This window comes from Melopsittacus undulatus, chromosome 19 (genome assembly GCF_012275295.1).
Source record: "Melopsittacus undulatus isolate bMelUnd1 chromosome 19, bMelUnd1.mat.Z, whole genome shotgun sequence".
Taxonomy (NCBI): Eukaryota; Metazoa; Chordata; class Aves; order Psittaciformes; family Psittaculidae; genus Melopsittacus; species Melopsittacus undulatus.
Window position 1 is genome coordinate 469,068 of NC_047545.1, and position 23,949 is coordinate 493,016.

Consider the following 23,949-nt stretch of genomic DNA (forward strand, 5'->3'; position numbering starts at 1 on the left):
CGGCTCCCGGCGTGCTTTGCACGGCGCCTGCGCAGAGCGCGCGGCATGGCGGCGTAGCGCGGCGGGGCATGTCGCTGCTGCGGGCGGCGCTGCCGGGCCCGGGCCGCCTGCGGGGCGCCGGTGAGCGGCGGGGAACGGGAACGGGAACGGGAACGGGGGCTCCAGGCCTCCGCGGTGGAGCCGGCGCTGGGAGGTCCCGCAGGTCTCACCCGGGCCTGGGGACGGAGCTGACCGGGCCCGGGTGCGCGGAGGCCTCCGCTCCGGTGTGCTTCGGTCCCGGGGCGCTGTCATTGTCATAGCGGGGGCCATGGGGGCTCTGGGGCCTGCTCGGGGGTGCTGGGTCCTGGCACCCGTGGTGGGGTCTCCCCCCCAACAAGGGATCAGGGGTGAGGGGGCCCTGGGCAGTGAGCGCTGTACGGGGTGAAGCCTCCTCTGAGCTGCGGGTTCGGCTGTTTCCCACCGCAGGGATCCCATGGAGCATCCTCCGGAGCTACTCCTCTGCCAGCGCCAAGAAGGCGAAGAGCAACGGTACCTGCGAGAGGACGGAGCTGCTGCAAGGTGCGGGAGCTGCAGCGGCCGGGGGGGTCCCGGAGCCATCCTGCTCCCTGCACAACGTACCCGGGAGCAGGAACAGCCTGAGCAGGGATGCGGGGCTGCCCACGGGCTTCCTGCTTACCCTGAGCGCGTCCTGCCCTGTCCTTGGGGACCTGGAGGCCCATCCTGCCCCCAGGAAGGGCAGTGCAGACTGAGCTGGAGCCTGCTCTGGCTTTGGGCTGAGGCTGTGAGGTCCTTGGGAAGGGAACGGACAAGCATGAGCTGGTGTCCTCTCATTGCAGGGATGCTGCTGTGGTCCCCGGGGTGGGTGTTAGGACCACGGGGATCCAGGCATCAGATCGCTGGCAGGAGGCTGGCCAAGGAGGGGAGAAGTCCTGCTGTGGAGCTCTTGTCCTGAGCATGTCCCTGGGTGCTGCCGAGGCCCTGGGGTAGGACAGAGCCTGTGCTCGGGCTTTGCATCCCGTCACTAATCCCTTTCCCTGTGTTCCCTGGCAGTGCTGAAAGCTCGGGTGAAGCAGCTCCAAGCCACCAGTGTCCCGGAGGTGACGCTCACCAAAGTGGAGCTGGCCCCGCTGCAGGAGGTGGTGGCTCCCAGGGAAAGAGAGGAGAGCCCATCCAGGACCAGCAGCTGGGTTGAGAAGCTGAAGAGGGAGGCACGCATCCAGCAGCTGAAGGTGGAGCAGGTGTCGCCCATCATTGCCTCTGAGCTGGCTCTGGAGGCCAAGGTCAAGAACAAAGCCCAGGGCAAGGTGAAAGGTAAAGGCAAGAAGAGCCCAAAGACTAAAACGAGCCATGCTGGCTCTCCCAACATCCATGTCCATGGGAAGCCCACGGGGGCAGCAGGGAAGGAGGCTGTGACAGCGCCAGGACGGAGGGTGCTGGATAACAAGGAGAGCAGCCAGTTCAAGATCCTGCAGCAGACCATCCAGTCCAACCTCGAGTGCTTTGCGTTCCTGCAGCAGCCAGAGGAAGCGGAGAGGCTCCTCCTCATGTACCACAGGTCTGCGAAGAGAAAGGTGTTGAATGTCAGTGCCTACAACATCGTGATGCGGAGCTGGGCAAGGAAGGTACTGACCCACAGGCTGCTGCCACGGTTGGGTCTTTGCTCTATGGGCTTCTGAGTGTCTGGGGGGACAGGGTTCAGGAGGAAGAGCTTCGTGCTTGTAGAAGCAGTGGTCGCAGTTTGATGTGGGTCACATCTGCCTTCAGCAAGTGTGGCAAGCTTCTGCTGAGGGGGATGGAGCCCACTGATCCTCATGAGGTGGCTTGGAGGGGATGGGGCAGAATAGATGGGGATTGAACAGGAGCAGAGGGGTGTGGGGCTGCTGGTGCCTGTGTCCACAGCCCCGTTCCCTTCTCCCCTACAGGGCCGTCTGCAGCGCATCAACTACCTGTTTTCCATGCTGGAATCTGCTGGGCTCCAACCCAACCTGGATTCCTACGCGGCAGCACTGGAGTGCCTGGGCCGGAACCCCTTCTGCACCAAATCCATTCGGAGGTAACGTGGTTCTGCTTTTGTCCCCTGGCATGGCCCAGGGGGATGGGGGCTGCTGCTCTGCTCCCAGGCTGCGGGGTCTCCATGGGGGCCTGGCTGGTGCCATGGCACTGTCCTCCCTCCAGTATCACCCAGCATGGACTGTGCCAGTCGGCAGGTGGGGCTCTGCTGCACCTCAGATCGAGGAGGATGTGATCCCACAGCATCCCCTGTGGGGCTGGGCAGTGGGAGATGGTGCATGAGGGGATTCTGCCCCCCCCCCCCCCCCCCAGCAGCCATGGGGGCTGCAGGGAGCTTCCAGCCACTGTTCCTGTTGCAGCCCTGCCAGGGTGCTCCCATGCCCTGGCCCCCAGGCTGGGTGCATGAACCACAGTGCCCAAGCTGTGCCCATCCCCGTGGGTTCCCTCCTGCTGGCTGGGGCTGGAGGGAAGCCTTGAGGGCTCTCTGGGGATGAAGGAACCTGCATCATCCTGCTCAGCCTCCCCATTGAGCACAAAGGTGAAAGCTCAGCAGCAGTGTGGGCTGGAGGGTGGATGGTTTGGTTGCTGTAACCTGAGGCTGGTGACCTTGTGGGGACAGGCTGGAGGCAGCTCCCACCCCAGCAGCTCCAGGAGCTGGCCCCTGCCTGTGTGGGGAGCAGGGAGAGCTCCCATGTTCCTGCTGCCAGCCTGCCCTGCAGTGGTGCTCCTGGAGCACTGAGGCATCAGCCTTGGGTGGGTGTCCCAGTTATGCCCCTTTTGCTGCAGGGGGGCATCAGCTCCATCAGGCACCGGTTACTGCATGGGGTGCAGTCTCTTGTCCTGTGCTCAGAGCTCATCCTTCGTGGGTGCCACCCCCAGGCCCTGCTTTGGGGGGGGAGGGGGTTTTGCTTTTGTGGCTGCCAGGGATTTGGGCTGGGGGGTTTCTTCATCCCATCATGGGTCTGGGTGATGCTGCTTAGAGCACATGTGAGGAAGGGAAAGCCTGGTACAGATGAGGCTCTTGGATCCTCCAAAGGGCAAACCTCTTCTGTCTCCTTCATGCTTGGTCTTCTTAAAATCTTTGTTCCCCACCCTGTGATGTGCTGGTTTCTGTGCACAGTCCCTTGGGCAAGCTCCCACCTCTTTGCTCTGCCCCTCCTCAGGTACCTGCAGCAGCTGCAGCACGATGGCTTCCACGTGGATGAGCTCTTCCAAAAGTGCCTGTTTGAGGAGGATGAGAAGGAGAAAGTGCTGAAGGCCGTCAGGATGGTGCATCCCAACTACCAGCTGCCGCCCGCACCCAGCCCACAGACCTGCAGCTCTTCTCTGCTCCAGGACTTCTACTCCAGGGTAAGCCCTGGAGCTCAGGGTGTCTCTGCAGGATGAGGGGGCCTCAGACCTGTGGACCCAGAGGTCCCAGGAAGGTGCCTTCAGAGGGGCCTCATCCCACATGCCTCTGGCAGGGGAGCTGGGAGGATGATCCCGTCTTCTCCCTCTGATTTTGGCACTTACCGGCTCGCTCTGGTTGCAGGAGAAGATGGTGCCGTACCCCAAGCTGGATTTCTCTGTGCAGGAGTTGCAGGAGTGCTTTCAGAAGCAGCTGGAGCTGGAGATGAACAACACCATAACCATCGAGTCGGTGGAGTCAAGCAAACCTCTCACCCCACAAGCCATTAAAGCGGTAAAGCTCAGGGAGCGATGGGGCTGCAGGTCCGCAGGGAAGCAGGAGCAATCCAGCCCTCAGGACCTGTGGGAGGTGGCCTGAGGAGGGGGACAGCTTCCTGGTGGCACTCTCACCATAGCATTTCAGCCTTACTCCTGTTCCTGTGCAGCGCAAGCTCCTGGCCACCCTCCGTTCCCAGTGGCACGACTCCATCCTGCAGGCCCTGCAGAAGTCAAAGTACACCATGTCCAAGCTCAAGACAGCATCAAAGTACAACGAGCTGTACCCCTACCTGTGCCTGATGCCAGGGGAGGAGTACGTGGGCATCATGCTGGAGGTAGGACCCTGCCCTGCCCTCGCAGACCCACAGGAACAGGGTGCCTGGATGGCCAAAGGGCTGCTGCAAAGCACCATTGTCCTTCTTGGGCCAGCAGAATGGGGACATGAGCTTGCCCAGGTTATTATGTACAGGCTCTGCTTCCTGTGTTGAGCAGCCACTGAAGCTCCTGCTCTGTCCTGGCCATGTTTCCTTCTTCGTCATCTGCTCAGCACCATGGGAACGGGCATTTTCCCATGCACAGGGGCTTTAACTCCCGCTTTGTCTCTCTGCTCCATCTTTTTGTTCCTCCCTCCTTAAGACCCTCTTTGCCTTCCCCTTTCTCAGGTGCTCAACACCCTGTCTCCACAAGGAGAATCTCTGTCTGTCCTGGCCAAGGAACTGGGCACCAAAGTCTACAACAGATACATTACCCGGAGGAAGCTGTGCAGTGGTCAGCTGGAGAAGCTGCGTGTGGTCTATGGGGGCTACATCCAGCTGCTGGCAAAGGACGGCCAGGTAGGCGTGCCTGAGACAGGAGGGGACCTGTGGGCTGCAGCAGCAGAGCATTGACGGGACAAAGCAGTTGGTCCACCCCATCACAAGCTCAAGGTCTGAGTTCTGGGAGCTTGCTGCTGCAGAGGCCACCAGAACCAGTAAGGCCCCATTTAATGTTTGGCAGGGCAGGGGATGGTGTGTGGGGGTGAGATGTGAGCACAGAGATTGGTGAGAGGAAGGGATGTGCAGTGCCACTGGCCTGGCCTGCAGCAGCAGCAGGTTCTCACTGCCGGTCCCATTGACAGTCCTGCCCCCAATGCCTCTGTCAGGGAGCACCTCACAGGGGCACACAGACAGGAGGGTTCTTTTCCAGGCCACATAGATCCCATCCAGCAAACCCCCAGCAGCAGCATGGCTGGTCCCACTGGCTGACCCAGTTTTCTCCTTCTACCTCCCAGCCTGCCAAGTACTTGCCACGGGAATACTGGGAGAAGCTGGTGGCAGAAGCAGGCTTTGGGCCTTCCCTGGACCTGAAGAACTGCAGCTGGTCCTACATGCTCCTCATGCGCCTGGGCATGCACATGCTGGAGCTGCTGGTGCAGGCTGTCAAGATGCCCAGGAACATCCTCAGCCCTCGCCTGGAGCCCAGGCTCATCCCTGCCCTCTACCACATCTACTCCTTCCGCAGCAGTTCCCAGGTGAGCCTCATGTTGGGGCCTCTCGGGCTGTGCAGGTCAGCTCTGCATTGGAATCAGGACTTTGCAAAGGCCCTTGGCTCTCCCTGCTGCCTTTCCTGCTCAGGGACACTTTGAGGAGCCCCTGGTTCTGTGCAGTGTCCTTAGCTGCTCCTTACATCGTGGCTGACTGGCCACATGCTCTGCCAGAGCCCTCACCTGCACCTCTGTGCTTCATCTCTTCAGATTGGGCTGATAAAGCCCCATCCCATCTTCTGTCAGATCATGTCAGATGCTGCAGAGACCACGCTGACCTTTAACTCCTCCGCCATCCCTATGCTGTGCCCCCCAGTGCCTTGGACCTCCCCCCATTTTGGGGCCTTTTTCCTGAACGACACCAACTTGATGCGCTTTGTGGACGGGGCCATCCAGCACCAGCTGCTGCTGGAGCAGTGTCCTCTGGTGAACCTCCACCCCGTGCTGGATGCCCTCAACCAGCTGGGCAACTGCGCCTGGAAGATCAACCAGCCGGTGCTGGACATCATCATCTCCATCTTCAACGACAAAGGCAATGAGAAGTTGGACATCCCACCACCCATGTCCGAGGCCCCCAAACCTCCTGCTCTTCCCGGCAATCTCTCTGCTTTGGATAAGGCCCAGAGGCATGAGTTGTTGCTGTGCAAGAAGAAGGCAGCTGAGATGCACAGCTTGCGCGTGGATGCGCTCTACAAGCTCTCCATCGCCAACTATGTCAGGGACAGGGTGTTCTGGTTCCCTCACAACATGGATTTCCGAGGCAGGACTTACCCTTGCCCACCTTACTTCAACCACCTCGGTAACGATGTCATCCGGGCCATCCTGCTGTTTGCAGAGGGAAGACCCCTGGGGCCCAAGGGCCTGGACTGGCTGAAGATTCACCTCATCAACCTCACGGGGCTGAAGAAGAAGAACCCTTTGCAGGAGCGCCTGGAGTATGCCAATGAAATCATGGAGGAGATCCTGGACTCGGCTGATCACCCGCTCACGGTACATGGGGAGCTCTTGGGGTGGAGTGCTGGGAGCCCTGGTGGGCTGGAGGCTTCCTCTTCACCTGGGAAGCAGGGCAGTTGGTCTGTGGTGGAGCCTAAATGGGAATGATCTAAATATGCGAAGGGAAACAGGGATCAGTGTCCTCCTTCGTTTCCGAGGAGACCCAACCGTGCAGAGAGGACAACAGAATGGAAATCAGATTGGGTTTGAAACAAAGGCAGTTTGAAGGTTACCACTTTGAGAGGAAAAAAGGAGACAAAGTGTTGCAGAGTTCCCTAAATAACACATTTCTATATGAAAACATGAGGAAATATTTGGGAAGTGGAGGAATGGTGGAGGAGGTGTCTTGACCACTGTGTGCTGGGAGCACAGGGGCTCCTGCCTTTGCTTTGCAGTGCCACAGGAGCACTGCCTGCTCCTGCCAACGTGTGCTTTCCTCTTCCCAGGGCAGGAAGTGGTGGATGAACACGGATGAGCCCTGGCAAGCCTTGGCGTGCTGTATGGAAATCACCAAAGCCTCGAGGTCCCCGGATCCAGCAGCCTACATCTCCCACTTCCCAATTCACCAGGTAGGAGCCCAATAGATCTGTGTGGCTGGGCTGTGGGGAGGGAAATGGGCAGAGTGGAAGCATTCAGATCTCCAGTGCTGCGTTACCTCCACCATGGCCAAGCTTCCCTAAGGAGAGGAGCGCAGTCTGCAGGCAGCTGGGCTGGAGAACTGCAGTAACTCACTGCTGCAGGCAGCAATAGTGAACCAGGCGAGTGCTGCTTTGGCTTCCTGTGGCCTGGGAGAGGGCTGGGCCAGCCTCACCTTCTCCAGCCCCAGGGTGAGGGCTGGGAGCTGGCCTGGCCCCATGGGGTGGGATGAGGTGAGGTTTGTGGCACCTCCTGCCCCTGACGTGCTCGGGGCTGCGCTGAGGCTTTGGGGGTCTCTGCTCCCATTCGGAGGCTGAAGTTATGGATGGGAGGTGTGGGTCTCTGGAGAAGGGCATGGGGACAGAGCTGAGTCAGTGCCGTGGCTGTCACCATGAGCCCTGTCCCTGCTCAGTGGCAGCCGTGCCCACGCTCGGAGCAGGATGAGTGCGGGCGCTGCTGAAGGTGTTTGTCCTTCCCAGCCAGAGAGAGGAGCCTTAGCCAGCACTTGGGGCCTCTCCCAGCAGCTCTGCAGCCAGTGCCCAGCCAGCTATCTGTCCACACTGATAAATCCCCTTGCTGCATGGCAGACAGGGAGGAATTGTTTTCCTGGGAGAGGTTTACTCATTTATCTCATTAGATCAGATGCCCAGAACGAAGCAGGGAGGGGGGCATGAAGGGGGCTGTATTCTGCCAGCAGCAGTGGTCTGGAATATGTCTGAGACAGTCTCAACTGATACTGTTATGACAACAAGAGATCAAGAGAGCAGCCGAGGGGGAGTTCATCAAACTGAAGCAAGGACTTCTTGTGGAGGACACCTCAGCCTCTTTCCACCTGAGTCATCAGAGCTGGGGTAGCAGAGGCAGCTCCTCTGCTGCAGCACCGCAGGGCTGATGCCCGAGCACTCCCAGTGCTCAGCTCTGCAACTTGCTGCACTGCAGGCTGTGGGGAGGAGGGTTTGATCCTGGACCAGGCACAGGAGGGGCAGGGCTGGTGCAAAGCAGGACCGTGTCTTCTGTTTGCTGTTGTCTGGGGAGCAGCAGGACCTTCCCATTCCATTGTTCAGGTCTTGCCTATCCCGTCTGGGTCCAGGAGGACTGTCAGGGCAGCTGCTGTGATGGATGGGTCAGTGTGTGTGCCCCTGCCTGCAGCTTTGAGCCAGGGCTGGGTTCTCTCAGAAGGATCATGGTCAGCTGTGGCTTGCTGAGCAATGCTCACCTTGCCCTGCCTCTGCTCCTGGGTTTTCTGAGGCTCTTGGGGCTTCTTTTAGCATCCAGAACCAACAGATCTGTTGTTTTCCACATGTCCTGGCTTTCAGTGTTGCCCCAGAGGGGGCAGCATGCTGGGAGGCTTTCTGGTTTCGAGCCTCACATGCAGCAATCGTTAGGGCTGAGACTCAGGCAGAATTGGCCAGAAGGAAGATGGAAACTGCTGTGGCCCAGGCAGCTGCACCCCTGGCTGGGGAGAGGGAGAACAGCAGTGCCCTTGGCTCAGGAGGTTGGTTGTGCTCCATCCATACCCTGACACCTTGCTTCCCCCCCCAGGATGGCTCCTGCAATGGGCTCCAGCACTATGCAGCTCTTGGCCGGGACCTCATTGGTGCCATCTCGGTCAATCTGATGCCCTGTGATGTGCCCCAGGATGTCTACAGCGCGGTGGCCCAGCAGGTGAGACACGCTGGGGACATGAGGAGGTGTCCTAGGACCTGCCTCTTGCTGCTGATGCACAGTGAGCACTTCAGCTCCCAAAGACAAATGATGGGATGAGAGCACCACAGAGGGCTGGGAAAGCCTGAGCTGGGTCAGAGGCAGCTCTTCCATGTGCAGCTCCACATGGGAATCACTGCAGTGGTTGCAGTGGGGGTCAGGCTGGAGATATCATAGAGGTGGCTATGAGACATCCCTTGGATTTCTGCTGTCCTCACTTCTGAATGAAATCTATGAGGATTAGGGTAGAGAAGTGGAAGAGAGCAGACAATGTTCCTCATCTCTTGGTCACAACTAGCCCACGGGTTATGGGATTTCCTTCGTTTGAGCTGGGTAGGAGGGAGTGGGGAGAGATTCAGCCCTTGGCACTGCTGCGAAGCCTTCAGCTTTCTTGGCAAGATGTGATGTGAAACGAGCCTGCTGGGATGTGTGTTGGGATCTACCAGTCTCATTCAACTGGCATTGAAGCCCTGGCTCTCAAGCATGCCTTATCCCAGCAGCAGAGGGCAGGAGGAGCATGTTTTCCCCTGACTTCTCATTGGGGCTGGCTGAGGCAGGAGAACCTGAGCCACACTCCTGACGCTGTGTCCTTGTGGTGTCCGGCCCCAGCAGCCAAGTGACAGTGCTGAGGCAGCAGTGGAAGGTTCTGTGGCCTTATCTTTGAGATGCAGATGCTCTGATCCCTTCTGCAGATGCTCTCTGTTTAAGCAGGCCTGGTGACAATGGCTCAGGCCCTATGGGGCTGACCTCCTGGGGGCTTTCCCTTCCTCAGGTGGAGGAGTTCCGCAGGAAGGATGCTGAGCACGGGGTGAAGATTGCTCAGGTGCTGCAGGGCTTCATCAGCCGCAAGGTGGTGAAGCAGACGGTGATGACTGTGGTCTATGGGGTCACCCGCTATGGCGGCCGCCTGCAGATGGAGAAGAGGCTCAAGGAGATCGATGACTTCCCCGAGGTACCACCTCTGCCCTGGAAGAGGCTGGGCTCAGCTCTCAGCCCCTGCACTGGGGGGGTTCACTCTTCACCCCCCCAAACCTCAGCTAAGAGAGGGATGTGCAGGACGGAGCCCCGCAGCCTCCAGCCTGCAGGGGAGCTGCCTGCTGGCACTGGTGGGGGGGCAGGATTCTCCCATGGCAGCCTCGTGGGGTTCCAGCTCCCCAGGATCTGTGGCTGTGCTCTTCCATCTGGAAGTGGCCCTTGTCTCTAGCAGAGCTCTTGGAGGCTTGTTCCTCCTGGCGCCTGTTTCTTGTGGTGGGACCCCACTCGGAGTCCTTGCTGAGTGGGGGCTTTGCTGTGGCACGTTGGTGCTGGGAGTGTTTCTGCTGCCGTGTTAACACTGCAGGGGTAGATGTGGCAGCGAGAGCCTCCTGCGCATCCCGGGTCACACAGATCAGCCTGTCCTTGGACAAGGAGCCATCTGAAGTGCTGCTCAGAGCCTCCCTCCAGCACAGTCCCCAGCCAACTTAACACGGTTTGGATGGAGGCAATTTTGAGGCACCAGGGAGATGCTCCTTTGGGTTACCCATCACTTTGCTCCACGTCTTTTGCTGCCTGTGCCTGACCCCTCGCTCTGCCTCTGGTCTGTGCAGGAGTACTTGTGGGAAGCGTCTCACTACCTCGTGAAACAAGTGTTCAACAGCATCAAAGAGATGTTCTCAGCCACTCGAGATATCCAGGTAAGGTGCCTGGGGCCTCTTCTCTCTTCCTGCTTTCTCTTCTTTGCTGTCCCACCCATACATAGAGCAGGGGATGCTCCATGGGGAGAGGTGGTTCTTCTGGGTCCTGGCCTAGAGGAGCTCCTAATGTCCCAGCCTGGAGGTGTGGGATTGTGCCTGATACAGAACCAAACCCCCCTGTAAGCACTGGACTGTTAGAGGCAGAGTCAGGGTCACCTGTGCTGGGAGGGGATGGGGTCTCCCATAGTAACTCCAGCCCCTTCCTTCTGCTCCAGAACTGGCTGACAGAGAGTGCCAAGCTCATTGCCCAGTCAGGCCAGACGGTGGAGTGGGTCACACCGCTGGGTCTCCCCATCGTGCAGCCCTACTACCGCTCCAGGCCCACTGTGGTAAGTGTGTGGTGTGCAGGAATCACCCTCCCTTCCCTTCCTCTGCCGTGGTGGGGAGCAGGGAAGGGACAGCCATGCTGCAGGCAAGCTGAAGCCCAGCGGGTCGCCATCGGTGTGTGTGTGTGTGTGTGCAGGCACATCCTGCAGCCTCCCTGCAGAGCCTGGAGCGGGTGGGTGCTGCTGAGGAAGCGCTGCTGCTCCCATCCCACTCAGGCAGCTGAGGCACGGGCCCATTCCCTGCTCCCAGGAGCCTTCCCGGGGCTCTCGTGATTCAGATTCGCTGCTCTCGCCTCCCACACGCTGCTGCTCTGACTCACAGCTCCCCTCGCAGCCACTCACCTCCAGCAGCCCTTCCTGGAGCCCTCGCAGGGTGAATCAGCGGGGAAAGGGCTGCAGGATGCCTGGCAGCATCCTCGGGAGGGGACTGCTGCCTACCTGGTGACTGGGATGCCCTTATGGCAGCCAGGGAGGTTCCCTGCAGAGCAGGAGCATGGGGCAGGGCAGAGGGAGGGCTCATCCATCCCCTTTCTCTCTCCCTGCAGCTGAACTGCAGCATGCAGAACCTGAGTGTGAAAAGCACCCACAGCAACCAGTAAGTATGAACCCATGGTTGTGACTGAGCCCCTGCTGTCCCCAGCCTGTGCTCTGGGGACAAAGCCTTCCCATCAGTGAAATCTGCCACCGAATACCAAAGCTGCTGTTACAGCCCTGAGCTGCAGAAAACCAGCTGAGGAGTGGAGCCCTGTGCTTCAGCAGGGCCCTGGGGCCCTGCAGGCCTGTCCCCATCAACCCATGATCCCGTTTTTGGCCTTGGAAGTGTCTCAGCTCCTCCTTTCTCCTGCTCTGTGCTGCAGGAAGCCTGACACGGTGAAGCAGAAGAATGCCTTCCCACCCAACTTCATCCACTCCCTGGACTCCACACACATGATGCTCACAGCCCTGCACTGCCTCAGGTAGGGAGCTGAGCCTCTTCCCTGGCTCCAGGGCTCTTCCCTGGCTCCAGGATCACTCTTTGCTGGGAGAACATTGCCAGGACAAGGGATGTGGTGGGGGAAAGAGGTTTTCCTCGTGGCTGTTTGGGTTTCCTGGCAGAAAAGGGCTAAAGGGGGGCTTGGGGGGGGGGGATTTGTTGTCCCTGAAGATGTGCAGGTGCTGTTGCAGGGAGCCCTCCTCCTGGTGGGGTCCTTGCTCACATCCCAGCACAAAGACCTTGGTGGGGCAGGGGGGGCTCTCAGCACCACTTATGGCACCTTCTGCTGCCTCCCAGGCAGGGCCTGACCTTCGTCTCAGTCCACGATTGCTACTGGACTCATGCAGTCACCGTGGATGTGATGAACCAGGTAAGAGTGGATCCTCAGGATCCTGCTGCTCCATCCTGTGGGCACACGCCAGCCCTTCCCTGCCCTGGGCTTTGCTCCAAGGCCTGCTGGATTTACCCAGCTTGCTGGTGGCTGCAGGTTTGTCGGCAGCAGTTTGTGGCTCTGCACAGCGAGAAGATCCTGCAGGATCTGTCCAAGTTCATGCTGGAGAAGTACTGCAGGTATTCCCTCAGCCCCTGCCCGGGGCTGCTGTGCTGCAGGTGCTGTACATGGGTTGGAAGAGCCAAATCCTGCTCCCATGTTCATTTCCTTTCCTTCTGGTTCATCCAGCTCTGATAGAGAGACTACAGCCCCTTGGCAGAAGAAACTGATGGAGCAGCTGTCGAATGTCCCCAAGACAGGTAGGAGCATGGGACAGAACCAGGAGTGGTTTCAGACAAAGGGGGTGAGATGGGGATTTAGCCCCTGAGCTCATGGGTGTCTGAAGCTGGACACAGCCCTAAAGCTGTCCCTTGAGATGGGTGTTCCTGCCTGTGCTGCAGAGCCATGGGGCAGAGCCTGGGAGCCATCCCTGCCTTCCCCTGGGCTTTGCCCCAAGCTGAGCCAGCTCATCCCATCCCCATCTTGTTCCTCTCCCATCTGTTTCCAAGCAGGAGGCATTTGCCTGGAGATGGGAGGGAGGCCCTTGGCATGGTAATTGCCAGGATCTAGATGATACACATGCAATGGGATTGAGGCAATTAGTTTAACTCTTCTAATCTCTGGGCCCTGCGTCTGCCACACCATCTGGCCAACCTTTGTTGTGCCTTTGCCAAGCGGAGGAGGCCACTGCTCCCAGATCCAGCTCCTGAAGGCCTCCAAATCCCTCTTACCCCCCTACCCCTGCACCCGAGCTGGGTTTAGGAAGCAGGGCTTGGGGCAGCTTCTCTCCCCTCTGACCTCTCCTCTCCCTCCTTCCCTCAGGTGAATTCAACCTGCAGAACGTGATGGATTCCACCTATTTCTTCAGCTGAGCCCCAGCAGCCAGCGGGCCCCTGCGCTGCCCGGGCTGCCTCAGAGGCTGTGGTAGGCACTGACCCACAGGGCTCCTCTGTCCTGATCTCATGGGGAATGTGGGTCCAGCTGCCAGCACAGCCCCACTGCTGCTCCCCACCGAGGCTGGGGCACGAGGAGCAGCAACAGAGGGACAGGGCCTCTGCGTGTGTCCCTGGTCCCCAGCTCTCTGCTGTGGATGCTGGTGGATGGGATGTGCCACCCCCATCCATCCCGACCCCCTAGCAGGGTGCAGGACCTCAGGTCCATGGCGTGGGTGCTGCTCTGCTGCTGGGTGCTGTCCCTGCTGTCCCACAGCACAGCCTCTGTGGCTCCTGATCTTCAGGGATGGGATTTGCTTCTGCTCCCAGGGGTCTCAGCAGGGAAAACCACTCAGGGGGGTGGAGGTTTACGGTCCTGTAAATAAACTGGGTTTTGAAATAGCAGCTGGGACCTGGGTCCTTCTTGGCATCTGAAGCTTTGCTCCTGGGGCTGTGGGGTTCAGGTCCTCAGCTTGCTACTGTTCTGAACCCCACTGCCTGGTGCGGGGGCTGCATTTCCAGCCCTCTCCACCCCGTGTTTATGATGTGTGTCTGCCCCAGCTCAGCCCCTGGGCTCCGCTTTGCAGGCTGCTCTTCTCTCCCCTTTGTCATGGCTCTGGCAGGGCAAGGGCAGCGGGAGCAGCCGGAGCCGCGGTGGGGAGGGAAGAAGAGACCGAGTCGTGTGTGGCTCTGTCAGCTGCTGACGTTTATTGCACAGGATGGGCTGGAGGGGAACGTGGACGCCTGGAGCTGGGCCCTGGCCCGCGGCTGTGCAGCTCCAGCACCAGGCCCCTCACTCACTGTGTGCATTCAGCATGGAAGGCTCCCCCTGCACACACACATACACATACATACATACACATACATACATACACACACGTGTCCCTACCTGCACACACACCCTGGTACACACACGTGCCTTCCCCAGCCTCAAAGCTGGGTCTGGCTGTGGGGCAGCCCCAGGGTTTGGGGGCCCAAGCTCCAGTGTCTATGGGGGCAGATGGGCTGTGTTTTCCCCCCCTGCCGAGCCGTGGGGCTGGGTTTGGGGGTAGCGTGTTTGTGGGGTGCTCACAAGCCTCAGGGCAGCCAGCTCAACACCCTCCCCTCCAACTTACCTCCAGTGCTGGACCGTCACCCCTCACGTCGGGGCTGTGGAGGGGAGCAGGGACAGGCGCTGGGGGCGTCCTGCGGATGCACACACACAGGGATGGATTCAGAGATACCTCACACAGAGCTGGGCACGGGGATGGTGCAGTGGCTTCTATGGGGCGGCTGGGGGGCAGCGGGACGTGGGGGCCAGACTTTGGTCGGGGAGTGGGGCTCAGCCCGGTGGCCCCTGCAGTGGTTTGGGGTGGGGGGGGCGCAGCGGCCCCATTGCCCACCCCCGGCACTCGGTGCTCCCATCGGGCCCGGGGCGAGGCTGCGCTCGGTGCCCCTTGGCTCGGAGGTCACAAGTTGGAAGAGAGCCTGGACTTGGCCGGGTCCGTGTCGGGCGCGGCGGCCGCCGAGTCCTGCGGCCCTGCCAGCGCCGGGTGCGACGGGGACCCCCGCGCTGGAGCCGGGCCCCGCGGAGCCGAGGGGGCACCGGAGCCCGGGGAGGCGGCAGCAGGGCCCCCGCCGATGGAGGCGCTGGACTCGCGCGCCGAAGCCGGGGGGCTCTGGGTGCTGCCCGGGCCGTGGGGCAGGGAGGGCTGCGAGGCCGAGAGGGGCCTCGAATCCTGGCTCAGGCTGCTGGTGGGCAGCGCCTGCGTGCTCTTGTGTGCGGCCAAGCGCTGCGGAGAGCCCGGAGCCTGCTGCTGGCCCAGCGACAGCTGCGAGCCCAGCGGCCCCGCGCCGTAGGCGAACGTCCGGGCGGCCAGCGGGCTTTGGGTCGGGGGGCTGGCCGCGGCGAAGGCGCTGGTGGAGGCGGGCGCGGGCGCCGGGTCCTGCGCCGGAGAGGGGTTGGCGTGGGGCACGGGAGGCTGCGGCTGCGGAGGGGGGCTCTGCTGCAGCAGCACCGGTGACACGGCGAAGGGGCTGGGCACGGCCGGCGCGTACTGCAAGCGGCGCATCATGCGGGGCGAGCCCAGCGCCATGGAGCCCACCAGCGGGCTGGCCATCTGCGGGCAGAAGCTCATGGCCACGGCTTGTTGGAGGGTGGCGATGGCCGAGGTGACCTGCGGCTGGACCGGGCTGTACATGGCCGGGTGCTGCTGCAGCTCCGCCTGCTGCACCATCTCCCGGTCGTACTTGACGATCTCCTGGATGATCTCGTTCTCCTGGTTGTTGAAGACGCCAGAGTTGAGGTCGTGCTGCACTTTGTGGAGCAGGATCGAGTTCTTCTTCCCTGCAGGGCCAGGATGGGAAGAGCCGTGAGGCTCTGGGCCGGGGGACACGGAGCCCCCGCAGCCCCACAGTGCCGTCCTACCGATGCGGTCGAGGCGGTCGATGGCCACGGTCTCGAAGGCCCTTCGCATCATGGGGTACTCCTCCAGCACCTCGTTGAAGTTGTCCACCGAGAGCGAGTACAGGCGGCAGTAGGTGTCTGCTCGGACACTGGCCGTGCGCCGGCCCCGCGTCAGCAGGCAGATTTCTAGGGGGGAATAACAGTGTCAAGGACCAAACCCCATCAGTGGGACTGGAAACAAGGGAGAACACGTTGTGGGTACCCCAGTGCCTGCCGGCGCTCACCTCCAAAGTAGGAGCCGTCGGAGAGCTTCATCTCCTTGTTGCCCTTGGTGAGGATGCTGACCACCCCGTGCTGGATGAAGTACATCTTCTTGCCGATGGTGCCCTCGCGGATGATGTAGTCGCCCGGCTGGAACACCTCGAACTTGAGCTTGGTGAGCATCGCCGTGACGAAGTTGGGGTCCGCGTTGGCAAACAGCGGCATCGAGGCCACCAGCTTGCGGCAGTTGAAGTTCACGATCTCCTGCAAGGGGAGGAGGTGAAGGGACAGGGGACGGGGATGCGGCATTCCCGGGGACCGGCTCACGCATGCAGGAGCCCCAGGTGTCATAGGATCACGGAATGGTTTGGGTTGGAAAGGACCCACTTGGAGCAAAGCCCTAGGAAGAGAGGCTCAACCCCAAGCAGGAGCTGGTTGGGACTCCTCACTGGGGGTGGGACGTGCTCAGTCCCCATCCTCACTGCAGCACCCTCGCCCCTGGGGCCCCCACCTCGCGCAGGGGCTCGTTGAGCTCCCCCAGGATGCTGTCCTCATCGAACATCTTGCCCTGGTAACGGTGCTCGTAGTAGTCATGGATCTTCTGTCGGAAGTCGGCGGGCAGCTTATGGAAGGACATGTACTGCTCCACCTGCTTGTACTGTGGGGAGAGGCGGCCTCAGCACCCGGCCGGGCCGGGGACCCCTCACCCGTGTCCCCCTCCATGGGGCTGCTCCATCTCCATCACCCCATCGGATGCTATCAACACAGAGCCCTCGCCCTGCAGCTCCGGGAAGGGATGCACTGTCCGGGCACAGGGCAGGAGCCGTGGTCCCCATCCAGCCCACTCCTACCTTCTCCTGGTACTGGCGCCGGGAGGAGTCCAGGGACTGGATGAGGGCGGTGGCGTGGCCGATGAACATGGCGTAGCACGTGGCACCCACGATCATGCTCAGCATCGTCAGCCAGATGTCCGTCATGCTCTCGGGCGCCTGCTTCCCGTAGCCAATGCACAGCATGTGGCTCATGGACTTGAAGAGGGCGAAGGAGTAGAGCTCGCTCCAGGAGTCGTTCTGCAGTGACAGTGATGCCTCAGCCCTGGCAGGGGCTCAGCTCACAGCCAGGGGCTGATCCAGGCTCCCTGCTTCCATCAGCACCAGGGGTTGTTTGGTTGTGACGGTCCCACCTTGCAGGTGAGACCCAAACAGACCCAGCACCCGGCTCCCGTTACAGCATTCCAGGCTCTGGGTTTCTTCCTGAGCTCATACACAAAAGCTCAGTGAAGCCTCTGTGATATAAACGCTGTGATGGGAACAAGCTCCAGGTTTGTGGAGTTACTGCAGCAATCAGGAGCTTGCTGGGGGCACCTGGGGCAGGAATTCTCCATCCAGAGTTCCACAGAAGCATGGAACGGGTTGGAAGGGACCTTGAAGCTCATCCAGTTCCAACCCCCCGAGGGGCAACTTCCACTTTCCCCCCGGGAGCGAAGCAGCCAGAGGAGAGGAAGAGGAGGAAGCCAGAAAGGGGGAAGAGAGCGGAGCTGGAATCGCTGGCAGACCAGGAGGAGGGGGATGGAGGGAGAAGAGCCCTTTGCAGCAGGGCTGAGAGGGAGCAATTAGAAACAGGGCCCATTATTTATTAATAGCAGCTTTGTTGCTAATGAGCAGGAGAAGGCAGCAGGGGATGGGGCAGAGATTCCCTGTCAGCATCTTCCACCCGCCCGGATCGATCTGCTGCTCCCGGTCAGTGGGGAGAGGCCAGAGGCCGCGGGGATGGAGCCGGCACTCACCACCATCCCATTGATGGAGACCCAGCAGTTCTGGGGGAAGTCCTGCAGCATGGGCACCAGGAACTGGAGGCAGCCATCCCAGTGGCACAGCAGCAGCATCATGCCGATGAGGTTGATGATCCTCATCACGGCGCTGGCCAGGTCGTACGTCATGTGGAAGATCTGCAGGTGGGGGGCAAGGGATGAGCGCAGGGACTGGTTCCCCCCCAGCTTAGGATACAGACCCCCATGGTTCGAGCTGGAGCAGGTGCTGGCAGCAGATCCCTATGATCCCTGTTTATATCCAGTGGCTGCCACCTGGGAAGCGCTAATGGCTGCGAGCATGGATGGGGATAAAGCAGCACTGGGTGATGCTCAGGGAGAGCCAAGTGCTCCCAGCACTGGGAATGGACGGGAAAGCATCGGGGTGGTTCTGGTAAAGAGGGTCCAGCCTTGGGCATGTCCCTTCCACACCCTGGCTGATGGCAATGGCCCTGCAGTAACCCAGGGATCCCAACAAGATCAGAACTTGGCTGGAGCAGCTCTGCTCTGGAGCCAGGCTGAGAGAGCTGGGCTGGAGAAGAGAAGGTTCCTGAAGGGGAGACCTGAGAGCAGCTCCAGTGCCTAAAGGGGCTGCAGGAAAGCTGGAGAGGGGCTTGGGACAAGGGCCTGTAGGGACAGGCCAAGGGGAATGGCTTGAACCTGCCCAAGAGAGGGGAGACTGAGCTGAGCTCTTAGGCAGAAGCTGTTCCCTGGGAGGGTGCTGAGGCACTGGCACAGGGTGCCCAGAGAAGCTGTGGCTGCCCCATCCCTGGCAGTGCTCAAGGCCAGGTTGGACACAGGGGTTGGAGCAGCTGCTCCAGTGGAAGGGGTTCCTGCCTGTGCCTTCCTGCCCTCATCCCTGAAGATTTCCTTGCTAAATCCCATCTAAAAGTGGAAAGAGCTCAGAGCCAGGAGCCCGGCAGCAGCTGCAGCCACATCCTACACAAAGGCAGGTCCCCTCACAGCCCTAAACCCCATCCCACCCATTGGCACCATGGGCAACCCCCAGACCCTCCCAGCTCCCACTCTCTCCATCCAGTCCTGCCGCTGCCGGAGGAGGATGGATCCCCACAGGGCTGCATCCCAAGGGATCCTCACCTCCTCCCACTGGTGGATGTAGCGGATGAGGCGCGAGAGGCGCAGGAGCCGCAGGAGGCTGAGGATCTTGGTGAAGCGCACGATGCGCAGCGCACGGGCGGTCTTGTACACCTCCGAGTCTATGCCCTTCTCCACAATGAGGAAGACGTAATCCACGGGGATGGAGGAGACAAAGTCCACCACAAACCAGGTCTTGAGGTACTTCTTCTTGATCCTCTCAGGGTCCAGGATGATTTCCGTGTTGTCCTCAATGACAATCCCTGTCCGGAAGTTCAGCACCAGATCCATCAGGAAGAAGGTGTCGGAAACCACGTTGAACACGATCCAGGGCGCCGTGGTCTCCTCCTTGAAGAAGGTGATGCCCACGGGGATGATGATCAGGTTGCCCACCATGAACAGCAGCATCGTGAAGTCCCAGTAAAACCTGGGGGGGGGGGGTGGAACATGGAGGACGGTGTCACCGCAGCCCCATCCCATACCCACTGCCGGATGCTGTCACTATGATGCCACCTCTCCCCAGGGACCACATCCTGCTCCACCATATCCAAACTGCCCCGGGCTTGGTCCTGCAGCCCAGCCCAGCCTCTGGCTGGTACCATAGGGCAGTGGGTGCAGGATGATGCTGGGGGCTCTTCCTGCTGGAATGCTTTGTCCGGAGGTCAGCCCTGAGCACCCAAACCCAGGCAGATCCTGGGACAAGGGGAGAACGATGCCACCAGCACCAGTGGGGGACAGACCCTCCCCTGTGGAGCCTGTGGCACCGGCACTGCTCGAGGTGGTGGGGGCAGGAGGCGCCAGCGCGGCTCCGGGAGCAGGGACCCGAGGATGGGGACAGAGACCCCGGTGACAGCCGGGGCTCCCCCGCCGCAGCCCCCGGTGCAGCGCATCACGTAGAGCTGCAGCTGCAGCGCCCGCGGCCCCGGCAGCCGCTGCCTGCTCCTCCGCTCCTGCCTCTCCCGGTCCTTCCTCCTCGGCCACCGATGCCCTTTCGGAGCCTCGGCAAGGTCACGGCAGCTCCATCCCGCTGGGATCATGCGGAGGGGACCCCGGCCGCCCCCTCCGGGATCGGGGGGGGGGGGGGGGGCAGAGGCGGGGATGCTCCTCAGCACCACGCACACAGACACGCAGGACCCTTGCCCGTGTGTCTGTGCTGCCGCAGGCAGGAGCCCCGGGAGCTGCAGGGTAACGGGCAGGGGCTGCCCTGGCCACGCTGTCATGGACGGGGGGACGATGGGGCACATCCTGCACACAGGAAGGGGGGATGGATCCTTCCCCCCCCCCCGTGCAGACTAGCGCAGGACCAGAAGGAGCATCCCTGCTCCTGACCTTTCTCCAATGACACCTTCGCCATGTGAGCCGTTGCCGTGGCAACCGCGAGTGATGTCACCGCTGCACAACGATGACTTCACGGCCGGGGCTGTCTCCAGGGTCCCCTCAAACCGCTGCTCCCCGTAACCCCCAGCATCACTCCCAAGCAGAGCCGCGGCTGGGGCTGCCCCACAGCCCCAGTGAGTGCCAGGGGCAAAGCTCAAAGCGCAGCAGCCCCAGCTCCAACCCCTTTGCAATCCGGCTCAGCCAGGGCAGGATTTGGGCTGCTCCTGATCCCCCCCGACGCACGCGATGGACACTAAGAGGTCGCTTTAGGGACCTGGGTGCAATGCCAACACTTTCCTCCTTGGAGGGCAGCAAAACGGATCCAACCCAGGCTGCTAAAAATAGCCACAAACAAATTAATGAGGATCCTCAGCACCCTCTCACTTGCTTCTGACCCAGTTGAGTGACAGCAACGGTAGCAGAAGATGCCCAAAGCCTCTGGGAGCAGGGGCTGCTCCATCACTCCCCTTCCCAGTGATCCCATTGAGGGGGCATTGAGCTGCCCAAGACCTTGCTCTGCAGGAGATGCCCCCAAGGGCTGAGCCCCTTGGGCTGCCCAGCAGGATAGATGTGGGATCTGTGCAGGATCAGTGTGGGATTCGTGTGGGATCAGCACTTCACAAACTCACACTGAACGCTCAGATTCAAAAACGAGGTCGTTCTTAGAAGTGGGTTAAGAAGCCAACAAACAGCCAAAGTTTGTCGGAGCCAGGCGAGCATCCCAGTACAACCAGCAGTGCTGAGCGACCGGTGCTGGAAAAGCCTTTTACTTTGTGGGGTCCCTTAGGAGGGGCAGGAAGGAAAAAGCCTTTGGGAACTGCTCAAGGGCCTGAACCTTCCCAATCCCAGTCACAGCTTTCCTCCTTGCTGAGCATCCCCCTGGTCTGACTGCCCCCCACTGATGCCACAGAGGGGTAGAACAACTCCCCAGCACTGCTAACACTGGGACCAGCAGCAGCCACAGGGAACCACAGCCACTTGGTCCCACTGCTCAGGAGCCCCATCATGGCACCATCAGATCGGTGGCACCACCCTGGCAGTGGCAAACCCCCAGAAACCAGTTTAACACTGGTTGAGGAAGGCTCTGGCCAAGCAGCACTGGAGACACATGCTCTGGATGCGGCTTCACCCCCGATTCAAATGTGGGACCCACTCCTGTGAGCACGGGAAGGGATTGACCATGGATGTGGCCCCCCAGCTCCTGATCCCACCCCAACAGAAGCGATGAAGAAGTCAGTGCTAAGCTGGGCATTGACAAAGACCAGAAGCAGCAAAGACAGAGACGATGACCGTGCACAGAACCCAAGAGGAAGCAGCACCATTTACCAGGCCTCTTTTATCAGATTTGTGCCTCAGGGTCCCCACCAGCTGCCCCAAACTGCTTCCCAATAATCCCAGATTCATGTAAATAGCAACTTGGGTTCCTGGAGCCAGCCTGCCCCTGGATTGTGCAGGAATAACGGCAGTGCCGTGTCCAGGAGGAGACAGGATCCCTAAATGAGACCGATTATGAAATGATGTCACATATGCAGATGGGCAATGATTTCCTCTTCAGATGCAAAAATGGGTTTTGCCAGGCTGGGTTCCTGCTCCATTATCGTTGGGAGATAAAGCAGGGATTAATTGTGTAAGGCAGGACAATGACGGACACACGTCCCCAACGCAGCTTCCCCAGCACCAGGCATGAGCATGGAGCTGATGCTGTCCCTGTGCACGTTCCTGGAGCCCGGCGATGCCGATGCCGATGCCGGGGCTCTGCCCGCAGCTCCTCCCCGCTGGGCAGGGAACTCTCCTACGCCACTTGCGGCATCAAAACACGGGCAGCGGCTCTTCCCCAATGGGTTTCAAGTGTTGGCAGCGCCTCGGGGAGGGATGGAGGCAGCGCGGGGCCGGCGGACACGGTGACTCCCCAAGGTCACCCCGGCGGGGAGCGGAGCTGCTGCAACCTGCGGGAGCCTCCGAGGCCTCGCTCCCACCACGGGCTCTGCCGCCGGGGCCGTGGCTCGGGAAGCGGGGCAGGCTCTGGCCCCGGTGCTGTCACCGCGCTCCCAAAGGGGCAGCATCCCCCGTATCTGCTCGGTCACCGCGGTACGAGCTGCTCCTCAGCCCGGCTCCGCAGCAGAACCGGGTGCCCAGAGGGGGCTCCGAGGGACACCCACAGCGGGTTCCCTATGGGAATGTCAGCGGTGAGGGCCAGGAGCCCTGGGCAGCTCAGCCCCAAGGGGAGGCCTCCGGCTGCTCCTGTGGGGGATCAGCCCAGGAGCTGCACATGAGGGTGGGAGCAGGAGGTGCTGGTCCCTGCTCTGAGCCCGCTTGGCCAATGGAAACCCCACAACCTGCACCGGGGAGGCCTGCGCTGTTGGGGACCTGAACAGATCCCGGGGTCTGGCCCAGCAGCATCCCCACACCAGCACCCAGAAACCCCTCCTCGAGCCTCCTCAAACCATGCACCAGAAGAGCAGCAGAACGACCCAGAGCTGAGACACAGAGCCGAGCCCCTCGTCCTCCCCCAGCCGCTGCCTAAAGACCCTCCAGGCCCTTTGAGGTCACAGCACCAGTGGCCCCTGACGGCTGGTCACCAGCGATGCCAGCAGGGTCTTGGCCACCCATCCCGCAAGGTGCTGTGCCATGGGCCACAGCCGCCCGAGCCAGGCATCCTTTCCAGCAGCTTTCGTGGGATTCGGGAAGCATTTGCCCCTCCTGAGCTCCCGCGGGGCTCAGGGAAGGAGATGGAGCTGCAGAGTCTCCCTCCCCAGCTTTGCCATTCCTCAGCTGCAAGCCGCGAGGGCTGGACCCGGAGGACTCCGCTCCTCTTGGGAGCGAGCTGGATCCCTCCCGAACTCCCTGAATCCTAAGGACAGGATCAGGCCTCCCTCGTTTGCGGGGGGAGCTTCCGCCAAGCTCTGCCTCGGCAGCAGAGACCAGCGCGTCCCCAGCTGAGCCTAAGCCCGAGGGGGCTCCGCAGGGTCCGTGCTGGGCCCAGGGAACGTCGAGGGGGTGCGCGGGAGGCACCCCCCGAGCCAAGCAGAGGGCTCCGGGCACCCCGGTTCCCCCGGGGAGGGGGTGTCCGGCCGCCAGCCCCTCCCCGCACGCAGCAGCATCCGCGCTGCCGCCCAGCACAGCTCAAGGTGCCCTCGCCCGGCCCCCCCCCCCCCGATCCCGTCCCGGTCGCACCTGAAGTCGCTGTAGGGGTGAATGATCCAGGCCCCCGCGGACTTGACGCGCTCCTGCTCCCTCTCCACCGCCTTCTGCGAGCCGAACATCCGCAGCGAGAACTTGTTGACGCCGGGCTGGAGCATGGCCCCGAACTGCCGCTGCATGAAGCTGGCCTGGCTCCCACGGGCCTCCTCGCCCGCATCCTCTCCCGCTCCCTCCTCGGCCGCCTTGGCCCCGCCGGGGGACCCGGTGCCGCCGCCGCCGCAGGAGAACGAGACCTTGGGCTCCCGGGGCGGCTCCGGGCCGGGGCTCCGCGGCGCTTCCCCCCGCCGGCATTCGCCGTTCGGGGACCCCTTCCCTCCGCGGCCCCGCGCCCGCCCCCCCGCCGCTCCCCCGCCGCGCTTGGCCCCCTCGGCCGCATCCTCCTCGGCCGCCGCCGCCGCCGCCTCCCCGCGGCCCGTCCGCATCCTGCCGCTGCCGAGGCCACCGGCGGCCGAGTGGCGCCCGCCGCCGCGGCGGGGGCGGGCCGGGGCGGGCCGGAGGCGGGCGGCGGGGCCGGGCTGCGGAACGGGCGGCTCCGCAGCTCCCCCCCCCGGTGCGGTCCTCGCCGCTCGCACCGACGGCAGAGGCGGCCCCGGTGAAACCCACCCGTGTCCGTGCTCAGAGCAGCCCGAGCGCAGCCCTGGGGTGAGGACGGAGCCCCAGGGACCCCGTGGTCCCCCCCCCACATTCCTCTCCCTTTGTCCTGAGCCTCCTGCACCGAGCCGCCCCCCGGGGGTGGGCACAGAGGATGGAGGCTCCGGGCTGGCACCGCAGCACAGGGCGGCTCTCGCGTACCCCAGAATTAACCGGGTCCAGCAGCCATAGACAGCAGCGGGGCGGA

At 61.8% G+C, this 23,949-nt stretch overlaps 2 protein-coding genes across 3 annotated transcripts; one reads left to right on the plus strand and one right to left on the minus strand.

The window, feature by feature from the left end:
• The first annotated feature begins 52 nt into the window (after nt 1-52).
• POLRMT (RNA polymerase mitochondrial) lies at nt 53-13,389 on the plus strand. Of its 2 annotated transcripts, XM_034070705.1 has the most exons (21): nt 53-120; nt 466-558; nt 1,051-1,622; nt 1,923-2,053; nt 3,174-3,360; nt 3,542-3,691; nt 3,843-4,010; nt 4,338-4,508; nt 4,946-5,185; nt 5,408-6,187; nt 6,637-6,759; nt 8,369-8,491; nt 9,303-9,482; nt 10,117-10,203; nt 10,479-10,592; nt 11,135-11,184; nt 11,447-11,545; nt 11,860-11,932; nt 12,050-12,132; nt 12,242-12,312; nt 12,875-13,389. In XM_034070705.1, the coding sequence occupies exons 1-21, from the start codon at nt 69-71 to the stop codon at nt 12,922-12,924; spliced, it is 3,597 nt and encodes a 1,198-aa protein (XP_033926596.1). In that variant the 5' UTR covers nt 53-68; the 3' UTR covers nt 12,925-13,389. The 2 variants fall into 2 exon arrangements, with proteins under 2 accessions (XP_033926596.1, XP_033926597.1); XM_034070706.1 differs by lacking the exons at nt 53-120; nt 466-558 and having other exon boundaries at nt 1,198-1,311; nt 1,515-1,622.
• A 280-nt stretch (nt 13,390-13,669) lies between these two features.
• Nucleotides 13,670-23,561, minus strand: HCN2 (hyperpolarization activated cyclic nucleotide gated potassium and sodium channel 2). The gene is made up of 8 exons (XM_034070718.1): nt 23,085-23,561; nt 18,537-18,960; nt 17,418-17,579; nt 16,483-16,701; nt 16,143-16,289; nt 15,655-15,895; nt 15,392-15,556; nt 13,670-15,310 (listed from the first exon to the last, which is right to left on the minus strand). Exons 1-8 carry the CDS (start codon nt 23,531-23,533, stop codon nt 14,433-14,435), a joined length of 2,685 nt encoding a protein of 894 aa, XP_033926609.1. The 5' UTR covers nt 23,534-23,561; the 3' UTR covers nt 13,670-14,432.
• Nucleotides 23,562-23,949: the final 388 nt, after the last annotated feature.

What these genes read in the sequence shown, in the direction of transcription:
- POLRMT (XM_034070705.1), top strand. Translation starts at nt 69, where the DNA reads ATGTCGCTGCTGCGGGCGGCGCTGCCGGGCCCGGGCCGCCTGCGGGGC. An exon ending in CCCCACAAGCCATTAAAGCG is followed by an intron (nt 3,692 to 3,842) that starts GTAAAGCTCAGG and finishes GTTCCTGTGCAG; the next exon opens with CGCAAGCTCCTGGCCACCCT. An exon ending in CCCACTTCCCAATTCACCAG is followed by an intron (nt 6,760 to 8,368) that starts GTAGGAGCCCAA and finishes TTCCCCCCCCAG; the next exon opens with GATGGCTCCTGCAATGGGCT.
- HCN2 (XM_034070718.1), bottom strand. Translation starts at nt 23,533, where the DNA reads ATGCGGACGGGCCGCGGGGAGGCGGCGGCGGCGGCGGCCGAGGAGGAT. An exon ending in TCTCCATCAATGGGATGGTG is followed by an intron (nt 16,702 to 17,417) that starts GTGAGTGCCGGC and finishes CTGTCACTGCAG; the next exon opens with AACGACTCCTGGAGCGAGCT. An exon ending in TCAACGAGCCCCTGCGCGAG is followed by an intron (nt 15,896 to 16,142) that starts GTGGGGGCCCCA and finishes CTCCCCTTGCAG; the next exon opens with GAGATCGTGAACTTCAACTG.